The sequence below is a fragment of the Rana temporaria genome, chromosome 2 (genome assembly GCF_905171775.1).
Source record: "Rana temporaria chromosome 2, aRanTem1.1, whole genome shotgun sequence".
NCBI classification, from domain to species: Eukaryota; Metazoa; Chordata; class Amphibia; order Anura; family Ranidae; genus Rana; species Rana temporaria.
In genome coordinates, this window is record NC_053490.1 from 375,310,787 (window position 1) to 375,321,224 (window position 10,438).

The following is a 10,438-nucleotide window of genomic DNA, read 5'->3' on the forward strand; positions in this document are numbered from 1 at the left end:
GCGCCATATTTAGAACCTGGATAAGACAGCTCTCCATCCATCTCCTCTATCAGCCCACCCCTGTCTCTATCAGTTTACAGCAAGCCTCCCTAGATCCTTTCTGTTGCTTGCCTCTCCCATGATACGTTCCTTTTTCTGCTTTTCTGCTCTTTAACTTATATATCTTATACTAAAAACGAACATGTCCAACAACCAGAACAAATCAGAACCTGTCGCAGCGCCAGAGCAGCCAGAAAATGGGCAGGAAGCAAATGGTGAAGAAAAAAAGAAAGAACAAGAAGAACTGCCACCTTTTGAGGTGGTGGAAGGGTGAGTTACCATTGACTTTACATTGCTGTGTCACCACTGATAATGCTAATATAAATTGCACTATATATATATATATATATATATATATATATATATATATATATATATATGTGTGTGTGTGTAAAAGCAAGCTGTTAGACTGGTAAGCATGTACTTGCACTTATGTGTCCTAGCACCAAGTTTTATGAAATGCTATTCGTTTTTATTCAAATATCTTTTTGATGTAGTTTAAGAACTTATTACATATATTTTATGATGGTACTTTAATCTTTGCAATTTCATTTAAAGACGGTTTGGTGTTGGCAAGCTCATTAGTCTTTTGGACGTTTTCATGAGATATGTTTGAACTGTCTGTTGAGGTTCAGGGAATTTACTTAGGGGCATTTTTCACAATCATCTGCCATCTTTTTGGTGCAATGACACGTCTCAAATATCGACGGTACATGAAAGCTGTATATGATTTTGATAACTGTTCAGTTAATGTGGTAAATGTTAAAGCACCAGGGTTAGCTAAGCTAGTATTTTGATCTCATGATGTTTTTAATTTTTGGTGATGTTATTCAACTTGTAATATTTTTGCTGTAATTTGCTAACATGCTGAAAAATGAAACAAGAAATTGAATTAGTTGTTTTTGGAAAAGTATATGGTTATTTGTTGCTTTTTGTAGTAGGCTCAGAATCTTGTTAATGGGCCAAATACAGGTTTTTCATTTAGATTTTTTATAAGGGATGTATACGGTATGTATGATATACTGATTACAGTGCTTACTGTGTTATTCTAAAGATACAAATAGCTATGACTATAGTAAAATGATGGTATTTTCAACTGCATGTACCTACATGTCTGTTAGAATATGGGATTTTGGTTTCAGTAGGCTGAATAAAAGATTGAGGCACGTTAGATCTTTCTTTCTTACCCTCACCACCCAGATCCACTGGCCCTATACTCCATCCCTCTCGGCAATATACTCCAATATATACTCCATCCCTCTCGGCAATATACTCCAATATATACTCCATCCCTCTCGGCAATATACTCAAATATATACTCCATCCCTCTCGGCAATCCCTCTCTATAAATAACCAATTTTTTAAATGTTTTTATTTTGTCTGTTTTTCGTATTTGTTTTTATTATTATTTCTGCCCAGCACCACTGCCATTCTCTCCTAGGTGAGAGCTGCATTTCCTTGCTCCATCAGACTCCTGGGATACCGCATCACATATCGCAGGGGGCTGTAATAGTAGGGATTTACAGCGGCCAGTGGGTGAAGCTGGCTCATGTCGTCTGAGACTGGCTGCCTGAACTCAGAAAAGGTTTCCAGCTTCCAATGACTGAGTAGGACAAAGATGGTGGCATGGAACTTGAGCTGGTGCACCTGATCAGCAGATTGCAGCCTGACAACTTTGCATCTGCTGAACAGGCGATTATCCAAAACAAGGACAATGCTGTTTGGTAGGTAAGTGGGGATTAAAAATGAAATAAAAATTGCGGGGCTAGTGAAGTTCCACTTTAAAATAAAAAGTATCTGAATTTCACAAGTCTAAGAAATAAGGGGTTTACTTTCCCTATTCTGGGATAATGGGCTGAGCCATGCAAATCATTTCTATATACCCCCTAGGCCACAAACACCTTTTTCACCACAAATACAGTCTAGTTAGACCTAAATAGTTATATAATATTCGGCTACATCTGTGCTGTAAACTGATGGTTCAAGAAACTTTATTATGCATCTGTCTTAGGCCGCGTACACATGGTCGTTCCAAACCGATGAGAATAGTCTGACGGGCCATTTCCATCGGTTCACCGCTGAAGTGGCCTGATGGTCTGATGTGCGTACACACCATCGTTCCAAAAACCGATCTGGTCAGAACGCGGTGACGTCAAACACACGACGTGCTGAATAAAACGAAGTTCAATGCTTCCAAGCATGCGTCGACTTGATTCTGAGCATGCGCGGGTTTTGAACCGATGCTTTTCTGTACTAACCATCGGTTTGGACCGATCGGGCAGCGGTCCATCGGTTCGGTTTTGAAGCATGTTTTAAAATTTTCGACCGAAGGAAAACAGACCGATGGGCTATACACACGGTCGGTTTAGACCAATGAAACTGAACCTCGGTCCATTCTCATCGGTTTTGTCCGACCGCGTGTACGGGGCCTAAGTTGTCTAAAGCCTACAAAACACATATCACAATGGAAAGTTTTCAATGGGATAGTTACCAATGAATTTCTTCTTCAACAAACTGACCTGTTTTTACTGTTCCCAAAGCAGAAACAGCAATGACCTCCTCTCCAGTTACAATCACAACCACAGCTGCTCAGCAAACAATATACATATAACCCTGTTACATGTCTATTTTTACTTCTTTAGTTTCATACCCTCAATACCCCATGTAAGTAGTGAGCAAAACACTGTATAGCTGTTAATCAGAGACAGCTCTTATGCACCTTGTGTACAGATTTTTAGCTTAAAAGACAGCATTTCCTAAAATCAGGATGGTGGCATAAATGTTTGTTTGCAAAGTTTTTTTTAGAGTTGCATGATAGAAATCTTTTTTGTTTATAAATGTACTAATAAATACATTTTTGATGTTATTTTAATGCATTTGTCACATACCAGTTTAGATCAAAGCTGTGCAGGAAGGGCATTATAAGCAAACTACGGAGATAAAACTAAAACCACCTATCATGTAGGGGATGAGTGGAACACCCCCTGGTTCGGTTTGTAGCAAGAAAATGCAAGAAAATGCAAGAAAATGCGAACAGACAAAAAATTTGTGCGAACACAGTTAGTCTATGGGACACAAACGTGAAAAATCAAAAGTGCTCATTTTAAAAGCTTATATGCAAGTTATTGCCATAAAAAGTTTTTGGGGACCCAGGTCCTGCCCCAGGGGACATGTATCAATGCATAAAAAAAGTTTTAAAAATTGCATTTTTTTTCAGGAGCAGTAGTTTTATTAATGCTTAAAGTGAAACAATAAAAATGAAATATTCCTTTAAATATCATGCCTGGAGGGGGTCTTCTTTTGTCTGCCTGTAAATTAGCGCATCTTTCCCATGTTTATATCCGTACCACAGCTAAATTACATTTCTAAAGGGAAAAATGTAATTTAAAACTGCTTGTGGCTGTAATGTATTGTCGGATCATGGCAACATAGATAAAAATCATTGAAAAAACGGTGTGGGTTTCCCCCCAGTCCATTTCTAGGCCCTTTGGGTCTGATATGAATATAAATGGATACCCCACGCCAAAAATACCCAAAAAAATGGCGTGGATGTCCCCCCAAAATCCATACCAGCCCCCTCTGGTCTAGTATGATATAAAGGGGAACCCTGCACTAACATTTAAAAATAAATAGAGTGGGGGTCCCCCAGACCCACAGGCACTATATATTCTGACCAGCAGTATATATACTCAATGGACTGCCCTATATACTCTGCATAAAAATTGAGCCTTAGGTGTTGGTGGTACCAGAACACTGTAACCCCCTCACAGTTAATCTTGTTGGGTGCAGGAACGGGCCCTGCTGTGAAATATATCAAACATTGTAATTACATGTCCCTGTTAAACAGAGGCTGAAAAATTGGGCCTTGGGTGGTGGTGGTGGTGCCCTTAACCAAAAATATTGTTGAAAGCTAGCATCATCAAGATTGAGGAGGAATAGGATAGGCAGCATAGGCAGTCTTCAAGGGATCCCAGATTCATAGAAATGTAATCAGTTACATCAGCATCAGCTGCTTGATATCTGCTGATCCAGGACTGATTCATTTTTTATAAATGTAAGCCTATCGACAGAGTCTGTGGGTAGGTGCACTCTTTGATCTGTTACAAACCTTCCAGCAGCACTGAATGTGCATTCAAAAAGCATGCAGGATGCAGGACAGGACAGTAGCTCGATTGCATATACAGCAAGTTCTGGCCAGTGGTCCATCCTAAAGAGCCAGTAACCCAGTGGTTTCTCTGTTGGAAAGGTCTCCAAGTCTGCTCCCCCCCCTAGATATTCCTGCACCATATAATGCAAACGCTGGTGATGGTTGCTTGAACCAAACTGACCTTGGCGCTAAGGATTGAAAAATTGTTAGGCACCGGTCACTCGGCCACCTTCTCCACCGCTCTTTCTCTGACTGAACGAAGCCTCAGAAACACGTTGCCCCGCACCTGGAAATGGTAACCACAAGAGTCTGGAGATGCGTTGCACAAACCTTTCTTTCAAGGCCTCCTGAAGATGTTTCATCCTCTGCTCCCTCTGCGAAGGCACAATGAGTTCTGCAACTTTACCCTTATAACGTGGATCAAGAAAAGTTGCCAGTCAGTAATTATCCCTCTCCTTGATACCACAAATCCTAGAGTCTTTTTGCAGGCTTTGCAGAATCAGGGAGGCCATGCAGCATAAGTTTGCAGAGGCATTCGATTCTAAATCCTCTGGGTCACTAAGGATCACATTATCTGTAACGATAGAGAAAGGGCACATAACTACCTCCTCCCAGTGACGTAAAACTCCTGGTTGGTTGCATTTTCTTTGAATGTCAGCCAGCCGAGCACTGGCATTGTATGACCGGCGGAAATTACCACAGACTTTACTGGCCTGCCCAGGAGATCTTGTAAGCCTGGGTACCTGGTCAAGAACCTCTGCGCCACCAAATTCAGGACATGTGCCAAACATGGAACACGAGTCAAGTGTCCCTGTCGGAGGGTGGAGAGAAGGTTGGTGCCATTGTTGCATACAACTATTCCTGGCTGAAGCTGGCATGGTGTCGACCACCTCTGAGCCTGTCCCTGCAGAGCTGACAGAATCTCTGCCAAAGTGTAGCTCCTGTCCCCTAGGCAGACCAACTCAAGGACCGTATGACATGTCGAAAAAGGCCCACACCAAGGAACTTTTAAAAGTCAGCAGGGAGTCAGCAGCTCCTTGCACCCGCGGAGCTCTGCGGTGTGAGGCAATAGGGTGGCTGCCCTTAAGCTGCCCCCTAGAGGACATCCTGCCTGGTTGAAGTTGTGCCTCCTTACTTTCCTCCTCTCTTCTCTCAGGCACCCAAGTACAGTCAGTGACCTCATCATCCCCTCCCTCCTTGTCACTGGAGAAAACTTGGCAGTATGCTGCAGCTGGGGAACATGACTGCCAGTTTCTTGACCTTCTGTGGCACCCCCTCTTTCTAGGCTCACGCACCCTCTTCCTCAACCTGTGAACCAACATCGGAGCCTTCAAATTGCTGCGTATCCTCCAGCATGTAACCGTCACTGTTGTCGAATAATTCTGGGGACTCCTCCATGCATGATGGTGGGGCTACGGAAGGAGTGACTGTGGACAAGGAGGTGGAATAGGCTGCTTTTTGGCAGCTCATTTAATACACCGCCTGAAGTGTATTAGAAACAGTACACCACTGAATGCACTGTGTATATAGGCCTACCAGACATATCACAAGTATACCTGTGGCTGAAAGACTGGCACGCATAAGACCATGTTGCTTTTAGAACATTTAGTCTACACAACCATCTGAACTGCTACCAACCTTCTTGACGAAATTTCACCCAAACATTTCTTTTCACTTCCCATAAGTCTCCTGTTCTCTAGCACCGTCATCATCTCATCCTATGCTCACCTTCAAGACTTCTCCAGAGCATCTCCCATCCTCATGAACTCCCTACCCCAAACTGTCCGGCTATCTCCTACCCTGTTCACCTTTAGGCAATTTCTGAAAACTCTTCAGGGAAGCCTCTATGTAACAACAAAACTTTTACTTTTTTCACCATTCATTCCCTCACAGTTATTACCTTTTGTATCACTTGACCCTTCCTTTTATATTTTAAGCTGCATAAACCAGGCCTTCGTTACCCTCCCTTGTAACTCTACAGTCCCAGAATATTGTAAAGCCTGCACAAACTGCTGACGCTATATAAATCTTGAATAGTAATGATATAAGAATGTGGCCTAATCAGGAGTTTTAAGGTGCAAACTCACAAGTGCTATTTAAAGGTGGACGTACCTATGTAGGTGCCCTCCTGACTGCTCCTGTTGCAGTGGCTTGATTGAATATACCTCATTCACTGCAACAACATACTTGAAATGTTGTTAGTCAGTTTTTGAGCCTGCTGTATCCTGAATAAATGTCCAAACGTGCTAAAAAAAACAGTAAATTGGTTTGAGGTTTGAAAGGAACCTGTTTCTTTGTATATTGAAATAAAGTAGGAAAGGATTTGAAACTCAGTGCTTTTTGTTCTCTGTGGACAGTTTACAAGTTTTTAACTACACAATTTTCCTGTTCCTAAAGCCACTATTTCTTACTGCTGTTCCTGACTCATGCATACTGATTGCAAAACTCACATTTCCATTGGAAAAGATTTAATATAACAGGCTACAATATGTCTTTATCAGACTTTGGTCACAATGCTACATTCCAAAAATGGTGCAATTTTTGCAATGATGCTTAAATTGGTCTAATTTATTAATAATAGCAAAGCATATGATCAGCCTTAGGTATTGTCCATTGCAATCCCTACCCCCAGCCTAAACAGTAACCATGCTGAAATCTCTGACAATACGTTTGGCGACTCCTGTTTCTGCTGTGAGATATTCTGGATTAATATAGCGATGACAGATGATAGGAGAAGCCTAGAGCAAAGCTAAAAATATCTTCAACATTTCTGTGACACTGAGAGGTTACGGTGACAGATGCTTTTTGCAGGGCCTCACAATCACATAGGCAAAAGGGAATACATTTTGTTATCTCTAACATGGCAATACTTCCAAAGAAAGAAACTATGGCACATGGGATGCATTTATCTCTCTGCAGTACGACACAAATACAAGCATATTATGTATTGTATTATCAAGTACACAAGGTAACATATGGTAGAAAGATCTGATGGCAAGCAATGCTTCTACAGGCAATACAATACAGAAAGCTGTATGACAGGGAGTACGTGTAAAGGAAGAATTTATGTTGCCCCTATGCAAGGAACTTGTCCTTTCCTCTGCATGGTGACAGTGACAGGTGGAGTAAACAATGGTGAATGTGATCCCTTTATCTGCATTTGCAGGCTTTAACTTCTGTGCTGTGGTATAGTCATCCTAACTATTATACAGGGTCATAAATGTACATGACAGGGCACCATAGCCAAACTTCTTTCTTAAAGGCTGTGCTACAAATGAGAAGTATGCCTTTCTAGAACAGCTAAAAATTCAGCTTGAAAATTGCTTGCATGCCATTTACAAAATTAGTTGCCATATGCTACAGTTGCCTAAATACATCATTATACCGTCACACAGTACTGCTGGGTGTCATATAATTGACAAAGCTTACTATGTCTGTAGTTATATTTTAAAGCCAAACTCCAGCCACAACTTTGTATTACATTTTGGGTAGCTGGGAATGATTAAAGCTAAAATGTTTTACTGTCATCTGTATCCCTATTTGATACAGAAACATAGGCCAATAGGTATATTTTATTTTACTTTTAATTAGATTTTTGCTTTTTGTATAGACATACGATTTTAACAAGTCTGTTTTAAATTCAAAATGATAAAAATGAAAAATTAGGGAAAGATATCCAATGAGCTCATAGAAAGAAGTAAACACATCACAAACATTTTAAATCTTTAGCAACCTACCTAAATGAAGTAACTTTTTTTTTCAATATTTTATATGTTTTTAATAATAAATGAATTTTAGGAACCTATAATAACTGTGTCTGATTTCTATTTCTAGGAGTCGCATTCCTTCCTCTTCCTTTAAGTTCCAGTTTAAGAATGTAGAGTACAGTTCTGGACGAAATAAAACTCTTCTGTGCTACACTGTGGAACGAGCAGAAGGTCAGATCTTCCGTGGATACTTAGAGGATGAACATGTCGCTGCCCATGCAGAAGAGGCATTCTTCACCAATGTGGTACCACAATACATCTCCTCAAGTCCAGTTTCTATAACATGTTATGTGTCATCAAGCCCCTGTGTCAACTGTGCTGCCTCCATTGCTCGGTGCCTACGACGATACAAAACTTTGAAACTTCACTTGGTTGTGGCACGGCTCTTCCAGTGGGAAGAATCAGAAATCCGTGGGGCACTGCGAGGTATCAGCTCTGCAGGCTGTAAGCTTAAGATGATGAAAAGTTCCGACTATGCGCACGTATGGCAAAATTTTGTGGAGCCTGACATCATTTTAAATGAAGAAGGTCAAGTTGAGCAACAGAACGAGCAAGAAGTCTTTATACCCTGGGAGGATTTAGATGAAAATGCCAAATATTACGAGGAGAAGCTTGCAGAAATTTTGAGATAAGCAACTGTTGTGCCACTGAAATGCCACACTACAGTGTGGTGCAGATGATTTTGTCCTAGCTTGTTACTTTTTTTGACAAATGTTATTTTTGGTTCCCAGACTTACCATATACATCTTGCTTTCTTTGTTACTTCTACATTGGAGGAAATTACTAAATGCTACCTTTTTACTAAAATGAATTTACTAGTTTAGTGTAGTTGCAATAATTTATGAATTATGATAAATACAGATGCAAAATGAATGTACATTGTTATTTTGAATGGTTTGTGATTTCTTGGAGAAGATCCCCTTGATACATATAGTTAGAATGAAAAACAGTAATGTCAACACCTTTAGGGATAATGGTTTTGGTAAAGTGATATTTTTTTTTTATTTCTTTAATAATTGCAAATGATAATCCTCAGTAACAATTCAGTAATGAATAAAAAAGTTTATCATTTTTAAATATCTTTAAAATACACAAGTGGTAAGCCACAGTAAAGTATGTGACCATTTACACACATGCAATAATAAGGCAACATGTTTTTGTGTGTTAAGTTGTATTAAGGCTGCTTAATTTATTTTTAATGAGTTGGCAGTGTGCCTTAACCATAAAAAACATAAGCTTTTTTTTTATAGGATTTCAAATAATGAAGTACGTTATTGAGATAATGATTTATAATAAATAAATTGCTCATTCAACCCAACCCAGTTTAAAGCTAAAGCTAAGGTGAAAACGAAATGGTAAGCACTGTAAAAAGGAGATTCAGTTTAAAGTGGACCTTAAACTAAAATGCAAGGTGTGATCTTTACATCACGCCTCCCTTGTACTTCAAATTTCTGCATGGTAGCTGTAAAAAAAACATACTTTTGGGGAAAAAGTTACAAAACATACTCACTGTACCCTACTGGCAGCTTCTGCACTAGAGAAAGTCAAGTCATGATTCTTACAGCAAGATCCCAGGGAATGCTTAGAATCTCGCTTTACAAAGTAGAAGGAGGAATCAGTGCCACAGAAATACCTGGACAATTGTGGATCCCAATTAAAAATGCTAGCGCTCAATCCTAGTATAATACTAGTAGGTAATGAGAATTCTCATTCTTAGTATTTCAAATCGCATGAGAAGATGCTCCACCACCATGTTGGATTTGGGGTACTCAATATGTAAGAGGCCCTTTGCTATTGGCTAATAATGGTGCCCATGAGTCCCGGCCCTGCTCCTGTATTTGCTAGAATACTGTCCCTCCTGCTGAGGCCAAACTCTCTACCATATTGTGTCCTACTCAATGCCAGAGGCCTCCAGATGACATTCCTGGGGTTACTGGACTTTACTGATGGTACCCAGGAAATGCCATAAAAGTCACATCACTTTGACATACATTCCGGAGTCACACAACAATACATATTCGATCACATTTGGTCGACAGTCTGCAGCAGTCACATGTGAAAGCATATGTAGCACTTTAAGCAGCCATCACCCTCGAACAGTCTCTCTTTCCACCCAGGGTCATTAGTACTATCAGGATTGGGTTCTCTGTAGGCATCTCCTCCAAAGGTACACTTCTCCCATGACCCTGCAGGGGACTAGCCCAACTCAGGGAACACTTGGCCTGGCCAGAAAGACCTTTTGCAACCCACTCTAGCCCCCACCTCTTACCCCCAATCTAAAATGGGCCTTACACCTGATGACACTGTCTGCTGTAGCCAGAAACCATTCTGGCACAGAGCCATATAGTAACAGACTAGGTAGCTGCTCCTGCCTACACATAACCTTGAGATCTTGCCAGAAGGACCATGATGTTACCTACTCGAGCACAGAAGCCAATTGTAAGGTAAATATATTTTCTAACATGTTTTTTATTACATGTGGAGA

At 40.4% G+C, this 10,438-nt stretch overlaps 1 protein-coding gene across 1 annotated transcript; it reads left to right on the top strand.

Moving 5' to 3' along the window:
* The first annotated feature begins 33 nt into the window (after positions 1–33).
* On the top strand, positions 34–9,427 carry APOBEC2 (apolipoprotein B mRNA editing enzyme catalytic subunit 2). Its single transcript, XM_040337813.1, has 2 exons — positions 34–309; positions 8,021–9,427. The coding sequence occupies exons 1-2, from the start codon at positions 182–184 to the stop codon at positions 8,583–8,585; spliced, it is 693 nt and encodes a 230-aa protein (XP_040193747.1). The 5' UTR covers positions 34–181; the 3' UTR covers positions 8,586–9,427.
* The last annotated feature ends 1,011 nt before the right edge of the window (positions 9,428–10,438 follow it).